Raw genomic sequence first — 16,970 nt, 5'->3', positions numbered from 1 at the left:
TTCATAGGAAAAAAGTAGACTAGAGGGTACCAGGGGCCGGGGGAGGGAGCAGGGAGTTAGTGTTTAATGGAAACAGAGTTTCTGTTTGGGATGATGGGAAAGTTCTCGAGATGGTGGTCGTAGTGGTACAACAATATGAATGTGCTTAACGTCACTGATGTATATTCAAAAAGGGTGAAAGTGGTAAATTTTGTGTCATGTCTATTTTACCACACTAAAAATTTAACATTTATTGCTTTGATTCTGTTTACAAAAGTTATAGCTATCATGTTAAGAAGTCTTGTTAAGTAGAGACACAGTGTTTGGTACAATTTTTCATACTCAACATACTAGGAATGTTTTTCCATGGCTTTTAGGATTTTTCACCAATGTTACCTAAAATGGCTGGGGTATTGTTTTTAAACAATCCCTTAATTCTGGACATCCACCCCCTCAGATTTTCATGATTAAAAATAAACTTCAGTAAAAATCTTTGTAAATACAGCTTGTGCCCTGTCAGGTCAATGCAACCAAATTCTGCGAAAGTTGTGCCACCACCTGCCAAGCGCTAAGGACTCTGAGGGAAAACAGGCCACAAGCATTCCTCACAGTAGCACTGCCAGGTTCGTGGGGAGATGCGAAAATAACACAAATCCCATTTATATGAAACATCACAAACAGGCAGATCTACAGACATAGAAACAGATCTGTGGCTTCCTTATGCTGGAGAGGCAGGATTGTAGGGGGTGGAGGTGACAGCTAAGGGGGGAGAGGTATCTTTTTGGGGTGATGAAAATATTCTGAAATTCATGGTGATGGTTGCACTACTCTGTAAATTTACTAAAAACCACTGAATTATACACTTTAAGTGGGTGAATGATGTGGTGTGTCTATTATACCTGAATAATGTATTTTAAAAAACAAGGGTCTAGAGTACACATGCGACCTTGCTAGAGGTGAACACCTGTAGGAGAAGGGGCTGCAGGTGAGGCAGGTTGTGTGGAGACTGGGAGACTGGGAAGGAGCTGGGCAGGGGGTGTCTCTGGTGGGGAAGCAGGTTGGCAAGGAAACAAAGGGAGGCCAGAGACCCCCATGGGACAGCAGCTTCTGGAAAATTCTGGTGGTAAGACTGAAGGATGGATGTGGGTGGGAGGGGGAGGGAAAATGAGAGAGGGGAAGGGATGGCCCTTCTGGGGGGAGGTGGAGAGACAAGGAAGGGGGAAGGGGATCGAGGGGATGAGGGGCCGAGAGGGGAGGGGAAAGGAGGGGGAAGAGGGGAGAGGAGGGGGGAAAAAGGGAAGGGGAGGGAAAGGAGAGGAGGGGAGTCAGAGGAGGGGAAGGGGAGGAGCAGAGCTGGCCCAGTTGCGGGAGAGGGGAGTGGGGCAGAGGGGGGAGTGGGGCAGGAGTGGGAGTGGGATTGGGCTGCAGCTGGAGAAGGGTCTGGGGTCTCAGTGGTTTTAGGCAGGTCAGCCTGGGATGCAGCTCAGGAAGAGGGTGTCCCTCACCCAGTGCAGGGGGCAAGTGTAGAGGATGGAGCAGAGGCCAGGGCTGGACCAGCAGTGGAGGGGGGTGGTGAAGGAAGACTTGCAGGTCCACCCCAATGGGGTCACTCACTTGCTTCTGCATCTGGAGATTCTGTTAATTTCTTTATTCATCAACAACTGTTTTAAGATAAATCCTCAAGTGGAACCACTGTGTCACATTCGGAACCTTGTGGAGACTCAGCTTCCCCCAGGACGTGTCCCCCGCGTCCCCACCACCAGCGGGGATGTGATGCTAAGTCAGGGGGCCCAGGCCCCGGGATCGAAGGGGAAGTGTGGACGGTGGGGCGCAGGGCCCAGGGCTGGCACCGGAGGTGGCTGTGGAGACCAAACCCCTCCCCAGCCCCGTGGACACCCTGTACCAGGCCTGATCGGCCTCCTTCTGAACCTCCAGGACGCCCCATGGCCCTCCCCCAACCCTGCCAATCTCTTAAAGCTCAGCTTACCACCTCTGCCTCAGGCAGGCCTCCCCAGGGCTGCAGAACCCAGTGGTCATCAGACATGGGCAGGGCTGGGTTGTGTCCCCTCTGGCCACTCAGCACCTGTCTCCTCGCCTGTGTTGGGGCCATGTCACCTTGAAGGGTGTGCTGTTCCCGGGAGAGCTCAGAGCTGGGTGGGTGGGAAGGGGCTGGAGCTTCTGGAGGCAGGGGGAGGGGCTGGAGCAGCAGAGGCTTCACCCCCAAATCCCCCTCTGTTCCAGTGCTCCCTGAGTGTCACCTGGAGTCCCAGGAACCCACTTCACAGATGTGATCCTGGAAGGCTGCTGTTCCCAGAGCGTTGCTTTATGGCCGCACAAGTCCCGTGGCCTGCCCCTTCTCCCTCCAGCCAGAGGTGCTGCCTCCACCCCTTTGCACACACTGCCTGCCCAGCATCCACCCCAGCTTCTGGAGTTCTGCTCCAGACCCAGAGAGCCTCCCCTCATGCTCGCAGCTCTTGTCCACTCTAGAGGGTCTCTGCTCCAAGCTCCTATCCTACCACAGCATCCAGAACACTCCACGGCAACTGCTTGTCTCTCCTACCTGTGCACCCGCGCCGTGGGCTTCCCAGTGCCAGGTACACAGCAGGTGCTCAACACATGCTCGCTGGGCTGATACAGGACTGAGCAAGTCCTGGGCCCCATCCTGTGCAGCTGTGGTGCTGCCGTGGACAATGAGGAAGGAGCGGGGGCTTCAGGCATCGGGGGAAGTGACCCTGAAGGGGGCGGCTCACTGCTCTCCCCCTCCTTCCGAAGGATGGAGAATTTCAGTTGCAGCCTCGTATACCTCAGAGCCCCAGACACACAGCCTGGCTCTGGGGCTAGAGCCCTGGCTCTGAGGGAGGGCTGGTGAGGGTCTGAGGCGGACCTGGGGTGGCCATAGTGTGGCCACCCTCCCGGCCCAGCCAAGCCGAGCACCTCTTCTCCCTAAACTCTGGGCTTTGGGCTCCTGCACCTGTTCCTGCTTCTTGGCCATCCTCCCTGCACCTCCTCTCCCTTCACTCCAACTCCAAAACCTGCCTCCCTTCGCTGTGACTCGGAGCCTTCCCCTCCTGTCCTAGGGGGTCCCAAGGGGACCCCACGCAGTGCTGCCAGGAGGGGCACAGGGACAAAGGCGCAGCCCATGCGACCATCACTATCCCTCCCAGGACCAAGGGACAGAGAAGGAGCAGTGTTCAGATGTCCACAGGGCAGCCGTGGTCAGCAAACAGGATGCAGTGATGCTAGTCAGGGAGAAGTGGCCTCAGGGGGCTGCTCGGTGAGAGCGGGAAGGCCTGAGGGCACGGTCCTGTAACCGCAGGGTCTGGGCCAGCACTGACGGGTAGGCTGGTAAAGGCTCAATGAACTCGCTCAGCAGGCTGGCGGGTGAGAACCTGGACACCATGTGCTCAGGCTGTCTGATGCTTTGCCTTTATTCTAAAATGGGCTAAAAGGGTCTGAGCACTGCCACGGGGCTTAGAATAGATTCCGCCTAAGAGACCACAAGTCCCTCGTGTCCCCAAGACCCGGGATACTGCCTGGCCCCCGTGGTGCTGGATGGCCTCCAAGGGGCCGCGGCACAGGCCACGTGGTGCCGTGCGGCTCACGAGAGCAGCCGGTCAGCGGGCGCCCACACCAGCACCCCTGTGCGCTGTAAGACGGTTTCAAAGGAAAGCCAGCCCGGGAACCCCACCAGCGTGGTGACATCCCTGCCGTGGGCTCAGTGGTGGGGGCACTGGACCCTGAGCTTCAAGGCACTTGTCAAGGAGTTTTAGAAAAGAAACATGGCCAGGCCAGGGTCTTGGCGCTTCCGAAAAAGCAGCCCGTGAACCGTGTGACAAAGAGGAAGGGGACAAAGCCCGCTGTCACGGAAAGTTCTCACAAACCCGGGGCCCAGGCTCATAAAAGCGAGGCCCAGGCTTGAAGCAGTGTTGTCTTCAACATGAGTTTGGCCACAGAGAGCTGTTGCTTAGAAAGCAAACGATGTCACAAAATCGCGTGGCCCACCGAGGGGCCGCTTCGGGCCGGGCCACCGGAGCTGGCCCAAGGGGACCTGTGTCCTTTGCCTCCCTCAGCTTCAGGTGAAGGCGGAGTCTCAGACTGTAGCAATTAAGGCGACTGTAAAGTGTGGGCGCTCTGGCGCGCTGGGACGCGCTCCTGCTTTCCCTGACAGGTAAGCTTGGGGAGAAGACAGTCTCTCAGGGAAGAGGACAATGGAAGGAAGGGCTGGAGGCACCAGGCCGGGGGTCCTGGCAAAGAGAGACTCCAGGAAAGGCAGCTCTGAGGACACAGCCAGGCCAAGGAGAGCAGGGCATGGCCGCCTCATGCCCAGCCTGGGGAAGCGGGGTGTGGGCGAGGGCCAGCCCCATAGTCCAGAGCGCGCAAGCTCAGGCTTCCCTGAGGTCCCAGCTCATCTTCCCAGCTCACCCTCCCCCGAGCCTCTGCACTTTGGGTCTCTTTGCCATTTGGCCTCCAGGGTCCCAGGGCAGCAGGAGACACTTCTGGCCTGCCCAGGGTGGGGTCTGCCCCGACTCCCGCACGCCTTCTGCATGCAGCGTGAATTTTCCCGCTCCTTGTGCTTGAGAGAAGCCCCCTTGACCCAGGAGCTGGCCCCATCCTGCTGCACCACCACTGCACCCCCATTTCCCAAGGAGGGGATCCTGGGCCTGGACCAGTCCTGGCCTCTGTGTCCACCCCACCCTCTCCCAGGCTGCTTCACCGATGACCACATCTACAATCAGCATCTGTCCCGAGGACTCCAGTACCCCTCTCTGCCCAGCTCCACACCTGCACACCAGGTGCCCACTGGGCCCCTGCCAAGATGCCAGCTCTACAGGCCTCTCCACTGGACTCCCTGTGGCCCGTTCACCCTCCTCCCTACTCTATGACCACCCAACCCACACCCCCTCACCTGGCAAGAGGCAAGGGCAGTCCCTGTCTTGGGAGTCAGGGTGTGGCTGAGCGGCAGTGGACCAAGCCCAGAACACCTCCTGCCCTGGTGTATTTCAGGCCTAACCCCATGTGCTGGCCGACATCTCTGAGCCCACAAGACCCCAAAGGCCTGAGCCTGAGCTCCCCTGCTCGCGTTCACGCTCTGCACCCAGTAGGAAAGGCTCTGCCTGGGCACTCCCACCGCCAGACCAGCTGCACCCCACCTGCTTTTCACCTGCTCAGTCTCATTTCACCACCCCGCTGGCCCGTCAATGATTCAGGTAAGCCCATCACATCCCCCCACGGGTGCTAGGGGCCTCCTCCCACAGCCCAGGCTGGGCACTCTGCTCCTGTGTGCACTCTACATGGTGTGTGCGACACTCCTCCCCTGGGCTGTGAGTGCAGGTGACTGTCCATCTCACCTGTCCAGGTGAGTGTTGGGTGTCCAGCCATCTTGTACTATTTAGGGTGGGGGATCCCTCCCCCACTCTCAGAACACTTGGTGGGGGCAACAGCGGGCCCGCTCGGTACTGCACAGGCGGCTGAGGCCACCTGTTGGGGGTGTAAGTGCCAGCCATCAACACCCAGAAGGGGCCCAGCACTCTCACTCCACAATCCTGCTCGGCTTCTGCCCAACGGCTGTCCCGAGCGGAAGGAACACTCACCACACGATGGCCAACCTGGGGATGGTGAACATGAGGGCCGGTTCATAGTCGTCAATCATGTCCTGGGTCAGGTACCCGAAGTCCAGGGCCCTGGCCGAGGGACAGAGAGCAAGAGGGGTGAGCCTGTACACCCACACCCACCATGGCCCACTGCACCCTCACCGCAGCTGTGCTCAGCAGACGGTCAGGAAGATGACGGGTGCCACGCCATGCTCCAGAAGGCTGGAGCAGAGGCCGCTGGTGCTTACCCTTCCCCGTCTTTCCACCTGCCCAATTCCACCTCTGGGACAGAAGGTGCAGGGAGTGGGAAGGTGTGCTTGCTGGGGAGGGGCCCACGGGGCAGCAATGGCGTCCAGCAAACAAAACACGAAAGCTCATCCCATCATGGGTTTGCTTAGCCAGAAAACTGAAACAGCTCAAGTGGCAAGAATAAACACGGAATGGTGACACTGCCCCACACGATGTAACACTTTCCTGAGGAATGGACAATGCTCTCCTGGATTCAGTCTCACAGCCCAGGCAAAAACACAAGCGGCTTTCTCTACACTCTGTGAGCTGCCGCTGCTCGGGTCACATGACGATGGCTCCAAGTAAAAGGTATTTCCTGCCATCTTATTTTTTAGCAACTTGAAACGTCTTTCAACACATAAACAGTGAATAACGTGCCTTTAGTTATGAAGTGATATGAAGCAATTTCAAGGCTTCCCTAATACCACAGAACTAGTCAGACAGGAGAGACGTTCTAAGCTATACCTTCATCCCAAAGTCCACTCAAAAATCTGACTTCAATTACTGTCCAAGGCATGGCAAGAATACCAATGATTCACTCCACAAATCCTTGTTCAGGAGACCTTCAATCCAGCAGGGGCCTCATCCTGGCCTGCGGAGGTGAGGAAATGAGGAGGTGTGGAGAGGAGGATGGGGGGTGAGGAGGTGTGACGGTAAGCAGGGTGGGGAGGTATGGTGAGGAGGCATAGAGGCGAAGAAGACGTGGAGGTGAGGAAGGTGAGGAGGTGAGGAGGTCAGGAAGCCATGGAGGTGAGGAGGGTGAGCAGGTATAGAGGTGAAGATGGCATGGAGGTTAGGAAGGCATGGAGGTGAGGAGGTCAGGAAGGTGTGGAGGTGAGGAGGTCAGGAAGGTGTGGAGATGAGGAGGTCAGGAAGGCGTGGAGGGGAGGAGGTCAGGAAGGCGTGGAGGGGAGGAGGTCAGGAAGGTGTGGAGATGAGGAGGTCAGGAAGGCGTGGAGGGNGGTGAGGAAATGAGGAGGTGTGGAGAGGAGGATGGGGGTGAGGAGGTGTGACGGTAAGCAGGGTGGGGAGGTATGGTGAGGAGGCATAGAGGCGAAGAAGACGTGGAGGTGAGGAAGGTGAGGAGGTGAGGAGGTCAGGAAGCCATGGAGGTGAGGAGGGTGAGCAGGTATAGAGGTGAAGATGGCATGGAGGTTAGGAAGGCATGGAGGTGAGGAGGTGTGGAGGCGAGGAGGTCAGGAATGCAAGGAGGCAAGACGGTCAGGAAGGCGTGGAGGTGAAGAAGTAAGGAAGGTGTGGAAGTGAGGTGTGGAGGTGAGGAGGTCAGGAAGGCGTGGAGATGAGGAGGTCAGGAAGGTGTGGAGGTGAGGAGGTCAGGAAGGTGTGGAGGTGAGGAAGGTGAGGAGGTGAGGAGGTCAGGAAGGTGCGAAGGTGAGGAAGGTGTGGAGGTGAGGAGGTCAGGAAGGCGTGGAGGTGAGGAGGGCAGGAAGGTGTGGAGGTGAGGAGGTCAGGAAGGTGCGAAGGTGAGGAAGGTGAGGAAGGCGTGGAGATGAGGAGGTCAGGAAGGCGTGGAGGTGAGGAGGTCAGGAAGGTGCGAAGGTGAGGAAGGTGAGGAAGGCATGGAGGGGAGGAGGTCAGGAAGGCGTGGAGGTGAGGAGGTCAGGAAGGTGTGGAGGTGAGGAGGTCAGGAAGGTGTGGAGGGGAGGAGGTCAGGAAGGCGTGGAGGGGAGGAGGTCAGGAAGGTGTGAAGGCAAGCTGTGGAGCTGTGAAGGTGAGGAAGGTGTGGAGGTGAGGTGTGGAGGAGGTCAGGAAGGCATGGAGGTGTGGAGGTGAGGAGGTATAGAGGTAAGCCAGGGAGGTGAGGCGTCCAGCTCTTCGTGCTGCCTCGTGGCAGCTGCTCTGATGCTCCATCAGGGGAACCCCCTGCAGGAATGGGGTTCTGGGCCCAGAGGAAGGGATGGTGGGGCTGAGGAAGGAGGCTGTAGGTGTGTCTGCTCGGGGAAGGCGGGTTGGATGGGAAGGGCGCTGGAGGCGTCCCTGCGCCTGCGGCTGCCTCGGGGAGGAGCAAGGCCCTGTGGCAGTCAGGGGTGGCCTCACCTCTCCACCGTCTCGCAGAACAGCACGATGACCTCCTGCTGCACGTAGTACTCCCTGGGGGACTTCACGGGCACCATGGCCGAGACGTAGCTGCAGACATAGCCAGGGAGGTGAGTGCTGCCCCCACCACCCACATGTCCCCCCCAAAAAGAGCAACGTCTCAGATGAAAGTCAAATGTGCCTCAGATGTACACAGCTTCCAGTGTGACCGTTTGTGCCTGAAATCAGGCTCCTCCCAGGGTCGTGCCTGGTCCAGAGCCTCCTGGGCCTGGACCCCCAGCCCTGCCCCGCCTGGCCCTGCGTGCCCTGAACCTGGCACTGCCCGCTTTGTGACATCCCTGCCTAGGCACTGGCCTTCGTGAGCACGCAAGTGGATGGATGCCAGTGCAGGTGGAGACTGCGGGGTGGGGGTGGCCAGCACTGGGCAGGGTACAGGGCCTCCTGAGCAAGCAACGCCTTGTCCCGCCCTTCCCCAGGTGAGAACACGTCTCTGCTTCTAACTCCCCAGCCCTGATTGTTTCTTGTTATAAAACCTTTGGGACCTAGGGAAGCCAGAAAAGGATACAGAGCAAAAAACATCGTTTGTTCTCCTGCCTCCCAGAGCCCATCTAGGTTGCTTTCCTTCTCGAGTCATTGGCTTACACGATGGACAATTTGTACTAACTGGGACCACTGTGGACATAGATTTGGGGTCCCACTTTTTCTCGTCTAACCCCGAGCATCTCCGTGCCTGTGGGAGCTGGTGGCATGCCTGCCCCACAGTCCTGGGCCTCTCCAAAGCCCTGCAAGGAGGCCCCCAGGCCCCGCCTGTGTCCTCTGAGGAAGGAGCAGGTGAGTGCAGCCTGGGGGGAGTGGGCCGGGAGACACTGGCTGGAGAGCGGGGTGGGCTCTGCCTTGGCTCTCAGGCTGGAGACGGCAGCAGTAGGAGGGGACGGGTGGAGCACAGGGTGGCTGGTGGTGGCGGGCGCCGTGTGATCCTAACCTGGGGAGGTGCCCTCACCCTCATCCCAGGGAGCTGGAGTGTCCCTGCGTCCAAGAGCCACGGCCCCCCTCCCTTGCTCCGCTGTGTCCCGGATCTGAGCACGTGGAGGTGAGGGGAGGTGATGCTCAGGGTATCTGTGCAGGGAGCGGATGAGCAGATGGGTGAAGGGGCCAGCTGGCGACCAACAAGCCCCATACGGTGAGCCCAGGCACTGGTGGGAGGCGAGGCGGGAGGTCAGAGGCAGGAGGCAGAGGTGAGAGGCCAGAGGCAGGAGGTCAGAGGCAGGAAGCGAGGTGGGAAGCGAAGCGGGAAGTGAGGCAGGTGGTCAGAGGCAGGAGGCGAGGCAGGAGGGGAGCAGCAGAGCCTCGGGCAGCACAGGTGGAGGCTGGCAGTGGCACGTCCACTCCGGGTGACTGTTACTTGCAGGAACCTCCTGGGTCTTTAGCGCTGGGGTGCATCAGGGAGAGGCAGAGGGGTGGGGTGGACCCCTGGAAAGGTCACCCAGCCTGACCCCACATCCCCCACCTCGTCCAGGGTTAACTACACGGACTGACGGCCCTGAACCAGCCCCCGCTCCCCGCTCCGTGCATCCGTCCAGATTGAAACATCGTGATGGGTGCTGCGGACCTGGCGCCTCCCCCAGACTCAGAAAGCAAAGGGCTCAGGGTCACCTCAGCTCGAACTCAGCAAACAGGACGTCAAAGTGCCTCAGCGCCTCCCTCATCTTCTCTGTGTAGGTGTTGAGGTCCCGCAGCGCCTGATCGCGGAGGGCGCCCCGCACGTCCTCCAGGCTGCGGGTCAGCTCCTTGGCCAGCGGGCGCATGGCCATGCTCTCCAGCTCGCGGTTCATGATGATGGAGCCGGCGGCCAGGCACTGCGGGCAGAGAACACAGGTCAGGAGAGGCCTGGGAGTGACCAGCATCAGAGTCACTTCCAGGGGGGCCCTGGGAGCCTGACCGGCCTGGGGTCTTCCCCTCGGCTCTGCAGAGCGGGCGCTCTGACAACCAGCCCTGAGGATGGTGGGCAGGGAGGCAGAGGAGCCGTGGCCAGGCTGGGTGTGCCCGTCATCCCCGACACCCCTCCCCGAGGCTCATCTGCGGGGAGCACCCTCACCTCATACCCTGGGGCAAGTGTCTCGAGGACATGCCACCTGCTCCCTCACGGTCTCTACGAAACCCAGGGCAGCCACGGGTGAGACAACAAAGACCCCCCCTGTGACGGTCCGCATGCAGACCCAGACGCAGGCAGGGAGGGGAAGGCCAGCCAGGACTGTTGGCTCTGTGAGGGGCCCCAGTCCTGTGACTCCTGTCCCCTCCCGCCCAGCCCACAGCTGGGTGCTGGGCACCCAGGAGCGCCCCGACACCACGTTCAGGGCCCCACTTCAGGCGCAAAGTGCTGGGGGCTGACCCTTCTAGTAAAGTCACCTCACTTGCACAAATGCTCACTGACCTTCCACTGAGCCAAGACTCATCCGTGTGGGACTCCTGGCTCCTAGGCAGTAGGAGGGTCTGTGCCCACAAATTAACCCACATCTGTCCCGGGCTGTGGGGGGCAGATCGCAGGGCTGTGCAGGCTGCATGCATCCCCCGCAGGGACACGGGGTGCTCATCAGACCTGGGTCCTGGCTGAGGGGTGGTCGTGCAATCCCCACTTGGGGCTGTGGTGATGTGGGGCCCCCCTGCCCACCTCAGGCCTGCAATAGTCAACCGCACTAGTCGGCAGTGACCCAGAGATGAGCTGAGACGAGAAGCACTTCCCTGGGGGGCAGAGCACAGTGTCGCTGATTTCCCCACCCCCTAGAGGGGAGCGTGGAGGTGGCTAGTCCTGGGGCAGCCCACACAGGGGAGACGGCACCCTGAGTGCCACTGGGCATGGGACCTGCATCATGTCACGGCCCCACAGCTGTCCCTGTCCCAGGGACCCACTCTCCGGCAGGGAAAACTGAGAGCGGGCAGAGGGACAGCCTCCCTGACCCCCCCCCAACACCAATCAGAGCGTGGGCAAGGATGCCCTCCCACCAGGCGGGTCAGAGGGGTAAGGTGGGGGACAGACGGGCCCAGGGCCAGGTGGTGCCAGAGGAAGATGTGGCATCCCAAGGACACATCGGGAGCAAGGCGGAGGGGGCACAGACGTCAGGCTGTGAACCTCAGCAGGGCCAAGGGATGGGTTGCAAGATGGGGTATGGACAACAGCTGGCTGGGGCAGGGCAGGTCTTGCCACCACAGGGCAGGCACCCTGCTCTCAGGCTGCAACCCCTCCAGTGGGAGATGAGGATGGAGGTCTGCGGGGCAGAGGAGGGGTGGCTCCGGTAAGACCATGAATGCAGCTCCCAGCCCCGTGGACAAGGATGCCCCCTCCTGTTTGTGGGTGAGGTAAGAACCCCCTGGGGGCCTGAGAACCTCCCAGAAATCGCTCGTGAAGCTTCGTGTCCATATTTGCGTGTGTAGATCTGGGGAGCAGGCTCGTGACTTTCCCAGACCCTCATGGGGTCTCCCCTCGAAGGGAGAAACACCAGGTCCCTAACCCCCACAGGTGCACACAGGTGAGCTACACAACGCCCCACCCTGTGACCCAGGACCCAGGTGGCTGCCCACTACCTCGGCACCGAACCACAACTGGCCCGCCAGGTTGTCGTGCCGGATTTCCTCGGGAAACTTCACGCAGAAATCCCGCGGGGCTCGGTCCTGGGGGATGCACACATCCATGATCTGGTTAATGATGTTTAACACGTTGTCCTGAAACAGAAACGGAGAAAGTGCACTAAGACACAGCTGCTGCTGGAGGCTTTCAGGGGTGCTTGAAAAATATGAAAAACACACCGAGGCATGTTGTGGTTCTTTAAGCTCATGAGGGTGATACGGTAACACAGCCCTGCTTGCTCTGCAGTGGCTACAGAAAGTTCAAATGCTCCCGAAGCGTGTAGAGTGAATGTCCTGCCTCCCCCTGCCTCCCCGGTCCTGCTGATCACGCTCACGGAGGCTAGGCAGGCGTGGAGGCCTGGGGGAGCCTCCCCGTCACCACGAACCCATAAGCGGCTGCTCACCCACACCAGTCTCCCCGCGGCCGAGGCCACAAGGACTGTCCCCGAACAGCTCTCTGAACACCGGGACGTGACTCTCTTACAACAGAGCTCGAGAAACGGCGTGGCTCGGTGGACAGACACACAAGCAGTTGATTTTACCGCTAACTTGCTGTGCGGCTTCTGTTAACATCACAAGCCTGTGTTGTCCTGGACGCGGTCACAGCACAGAGAAGATCAGCTGTCAGGGAATGACACCGCCAGGAGACCGTCTGCAAAACCAGCCTTCTCCAAACCGCCACACTGCGCTCCAAGGCCCATCCCGTGTGAGGAAAAGGGCCTCGCCCAGCCCCAGCAACCGCAGGAGCCTTGCAGTCCGGGCTGGACAAAGCCGCCACCCTCTCTGGAACTCGGTTTACTCCTGTGTAGACGGAGCTGGCCGAGCACAGCAGGTCCCTGCTCCTTCATCCTTCCTCCAAGCAGCATCCCCTCCAACTCCTCTGGAAGCAGCAGATCAATCAGCCGGCAAGGAAGAGGTGCTCCCTCCCTTCCACCCCTCACGGCTGTGCAGCCTGGGACAGGCTGCTTAACTTCTCTGACCCTCCAGGCAGCCCGCGGAAGGAGACCTAGATTCCCGGGCTGTCAGGCAGGCAGGCTGTGTGAGCTACGGTCTGTAACACCCGGCAAACTTGCCGCTTCCCGGTCTGCGGGACACTGATGGCCTCTCTGATTCTCCACCACCAGAAACAACGCTGCCCTCACAGCTGTGGTGCAGCTTATTTCCTCAGGATCCACTCATTTACGAAAGTGGGACCACAAAATCTAGAGTGTGCCGGGCACTGATGGGCTCCAGTTACAACCCAGAGAACTGCTCTCCAGAAAGACGGGCCTAGCTGACGCCCTTGCCCTTGGCAATTTGACATCTCAACACCCTCCTTTCCGCCCTCTGAGGCCCCACTTTCATTTTTGTTAGGAAGCAGTCACCACAGTGGGAAGCATGACCTTTCTAATGCAAAACGTCAGCACACTGAGCTCTGACAACACAAAAAATAGAAATAAAATTCAACCAGCATCAAGTGCTACTACCAGGAGTTCTTTTTAAAAGGTTTTCTGGGCAGGAAGGCCCTTCTCTCGTGATTCAGCAAACTAATGAATAATCAGCACCATCACGACTGTTAGCACCCAGTCAACGTCCGCTACCAGAAGAGCCAGGGCTCTGACCTCTCGCGTGGTGCTTGCCCCAGCTGCACGCCCTGCCTGGCCCACCAGGACATCAGTCCCCGGAGGGCGAGGGCAGGTCTCCTTCTGTTCTCCGACGGGTTGCCAGTGCCCAACAAACAGCTGCGGGACCTCTAATTCCAGCCAACACAGAGGAACAGGAACCAAATCGACCTCCCTTGAATGATGACCACAGTCATCAAAATAAGACAATGGTTCTCAAGACACTCATCATCAGGCAGCCAAGTGGCCCCGAGGAAACAGGCAAGGCGAGAGCTGTGACCGGATGGCTTACAGCCCAGAGTGACCCTTCAGCTCCTGGACCCGAGAGAGAGGACCCCAGTGGGACCCAGCAAATGCCCTCACTGAAGAGAAGAGCTGAGTATCTAGGGGCCTGGGGCAGCTAGAATCGAGAGAAGAGAGAGCTGCCCAGAGAAAACCCTGCAGACCCGGGAGCAGGGGACAGACATGGGCTGGCAAGACCAGGAAGGAGGCATGGACACCATACAGGGAACTGTTCACAGGGCACTGGGCAGAGCACCCAAAAGTGTCTTGCCTCAGTGGGGAGGGTGGTTAGCCCAAGACTGAACTCAGCTCTGATTCCACCTAACATCTTAAAAAACAGGATCCAAGAGGATCAGACCATTTGTACATAACCAAACTGCATTACAAAACTAAGGTCAGAGAGACTTACAGGAATATAAAAATATTCAGCTCCCAGAAAGGCCAGATTCACAACATCAGGCATTCAATAAAAAAAAAAAATCACCAGGGTTGCAAAGAATTAAGAAAATATGACACATGATAAAAAAGAAAAACCAAGGGCACCTGGGTGGCACAGCGGTTAAGCATCTGCCTTCGGCTCAGGGCGTGATCCCGGCGTTCTGGGATCGAGCCCCACATCAGGCTCCTCNCTCTGCTGGGAGCCTGCTTCTTCCTCTCCCACTCCCCCTGCTTGTGTTCCCCCTCTCGCTGGCTGTCTCTATCTCTGTCAAAAAAAAAAAAAAAAACTTTAAAAAAAAAAAAAATTAAAAAAAAAAAAAAAAAGAAAAACCAAGCCTAGCTGAGGCAGGTGGCACAGTGGCTGTCAGGGACACGGAGATCCCCTTACAAGTGACTCCTCCGTGTTCCATTAGCTGAGACCATGAGGACATAAAAAGGACCTGAGCTGATCTAGAGATGGAAATTACAATATCTGAGCTGAAAACAAACACACTGGAAGAGATTCAGCCCAGATCAGACGTTTCAGAAGAAAAGCACAATAAACTTGAAGACAAAGCAACTGAAACTCTCCAATAAGCCCAAGAAAGAAACAATTATAACACAGCTCATTGCTGAGTGGAGTGGTCAGACTACAGGATGTCAGACATATCATGTAAGACCCAAGAGAAGGAATGGGACAGAAAAAATATTTGAAGGAATTACGGCCAGTTTTTGTCCAATTTTATGACAACTGTAAACACGATGTCCAAGAACTTCAGTGAACCCAAAGCGCAAGAAACAGGAAGAAAATTACACCAAAGCACAGCATGATGAAATGGATAGAAACCCATAAAAAGAGGCCTTACAAGTAGTAAGAGAAATAGATGCTACCCACGCAGAGCAAAGGCAGCGGTGACCCTGGCTTTCTCGCTGGAAGAGTGTGCGTGAGAAGGCAGCGGGGCTCTGTCTTTCAAGCCCTGAGTAGCTATGAATCCAAGGATCCCTGCTCTGCCCGACAGCACGTGTCTGTGAAAAGCCTGTGACAGCTGGTACCATGCTCAGTGGGGAAAACCGCACGCTTTCCCCAGTACTGACCTACAGATTCCGTGTGATCCCACTCAGCGGGCTTTTTTGCAGACCTCTACAAGCACTTTCTAAATCCCATACAGAAATACGAAGAACTTAGAACAGCCACAACTTTGGAATAGAAGAACACTGTTGGAGATCTGACACCATGGGATTCTAAGACACAGGAGAGCTGCTGTGATCGAGACAGCGTGGCACTGGCCTGAAGACAGTTCGAGGGGACAGAACAGACAGCCCAGAAACAGACCCCCACCTATTTGGAAAAATGATTTTCCCAAAGGTGCAATAACACTTTTCAGTGGAGAAAGGATATTGTCTTCTCAACACCTGATGCTGGAACAACAGAAAATTCATTTTCAAAAAAACCCACAAAAATGTGGGTCCAGTCCTCACACTATATGCTGACGTTAAGTCACCATGGATCACAGACCTCAATGTAAAGCCTGAAACTTAGAAATTCTAAAGGAAAACACGGGAGACAATCTGATGACCTTGAGTTAGGCCAAGACTTCTTAGAACACCAAAAACATGACCTACAAAGGGAAAAATGGATAAACTGGCCTTCATCAAAATCTAAAATTTATGTCCTCCAAAAAACTAGGTAGAGAATGAAAGACAAGCCACAGACTGGGAGAAAAAAATACAAATCATAATGAGTTGAGGACTGGTGCCCAGAATATATAAAGAACTCTCAAAAGTCAATATGGAAACAAAGAATTCAATTCAAAGAATTCAAGAGCTGTGAGGAGCCCTGCCTTGGCAAGGAGCTGTCAGCCCTCCTGGGCTACCCTGGCCTCAGTCCCTGCTGGGTACAGCTCTTGGGACACCAAATGCATACATGTTGCCACACCTGCCCTCAGGTGTAGCACATGGCAGACAGGAGGCTGGGGTGTGCAGTCAGGGCACACCAGGGACCCCTCCCTCCCTGAGAACCCACCTCTTCCATGGTGGGCACCAGCCCCTTCCAGCACAGGGAGGTTCAAGGGTGTCCCTCTTCAGGTGTGGCCCTGTTCACATCACAGATCAGCAGCAAGGTGCCTCCGCACCCACCGTGACCCCGTTAACTAGCTACACTTGGGTACAAGGTCTGTTGGCACACGGTGCCATTTAATATTCTTCATTGAAGCATCTAAAATTATACTCCCTTGATGGCAAAAGTTACAGTGTGGCCTAGGAAAAACAGGTCGATGATAATGCTGGAATCCAACCCAGAGCAAATTCAAGCCCATCTGCATCATGAAATCCAAATCCCATTGTGTCAGTGCCTGGGGGCCACCATAACAGCACCACACACGAGGGCTCCAAGTTTATGCCTCACGGGCCTGGAGCCTGGGAGTCCGAGACCCAGTTGCGGGTGGGTGGTCCCAAGACCCAGCTGCGGGTGGGTGGGTTCCCTTTGAGGCCTCCCTCCTGGGCTTATGGAGGGTCCTCTCCCCCTGTCCTCACATGATTGTCCTTCTGCATTCTGTGACCTAATCTCCTCTTCATACAAGGACACTGGTCAGACTGGACCAGGACCCACCCTAATGACCTCATTTTACCTTAATTATGTCTTCAAAGACTGGGGGATAGGACTTGAATGTATGAGTTTGGGGGAGACAGAGTTTAGCCCATCACAACAATCCAGGATTCATTTTTGTCTTCCTGAGCTATGATTTCTAATCTTTTATGGTTTCTGAAGCCAGAAAGAACACAAACACGCAAATGTCATTAGAAATCCACCTGCAAACTCACGTATGCCCCAGTCCACAATTTTCATGAAATAAAAGGTCATTTAGGTGAAAATGAAGGACTCCGACTCCTTCTAAGGTAAGAGCCAATGAGGTGGGACCGCTGTGAGGGTCCCTGGCCTTCTCCACCTCACCAGCTCCCAGCCCCTTGCTGCCTCACCCCTCCCATGTCACCCGCGGAGAGCCGGTTCGGTTGCTCCTTATAAACCCAGTCCATGTGCTTCTCACAGCATTGCTCTTGTGAGAAGATAAAAGGAGGCTCCTGTTCTTTGAGCATCTCCTCTGTACCTGGCATTTGCCTGGAGATTTTACCTAAC

At 56.9% G+C, this 16,970-nt stretch overlaps 1 protein-coding gene across 4 annotated transcripts in view; it reads right to left on the bottom strand.

Annotated features, from left to right (window-relative positions):
• The window catches only part of ZFYVE28 (zinc finger FYVE-type containing 28), a 110,972-nt gene that overhangs the window by 35,060 nt on the left and 58,942 nt on the right, over positions 1 to 16,970 (bottom strand). For all 4 annotated transcript variants that reach the window (XR_004628951.1, XM_034672208.1, XM_034672210.1 and 1 more), the window contains exons 3-6: positions 11,496 to 11,633; positions 9,570 to 9,772; positions 7,917 to 8,006; positions 5,571 to 5,660 (exon numbers count right to left, since the gene is read on the bottom strand). Coding sequence is in view for 3 of the 4 variants with exons in the window: in XM_034672208.1 (XP_034528099.1) it covers positions 5,571 to 5,660; positions 7,917 to 8,006; positions 9,570 to 9,772; positions 11,496 to 11,633 (521 nt within the window). In the remaining variant the exon portion in view is untranslated. The remainder of the gene's footprint in view (positions 1 to 5,570; positions 5,661 to 7,916; positions 8,007 to 9,569; positions 9,773 to 11,495; positions 11,634 to 16,970) is intronic.

This window comes from Ailuropoda melanoleuca, chromosome 11 (assembly GCF_002007445.2).
Source record: "Ailuropoda melanoleuca isolate Jingjing chromosome 11, ASM200744v2, whole genome shotgun sequence".
NCBI lineage: Eukaryota > Metazoa > Chordata > Mammalia > Carnivora > Ursidae > Ailuropoda > Ailuropoda melanoleuca.
Note: the sequence above shows the minus strand (reverse complement) of the source record. Positions and strands in the feature narration are given on the sequence as shown.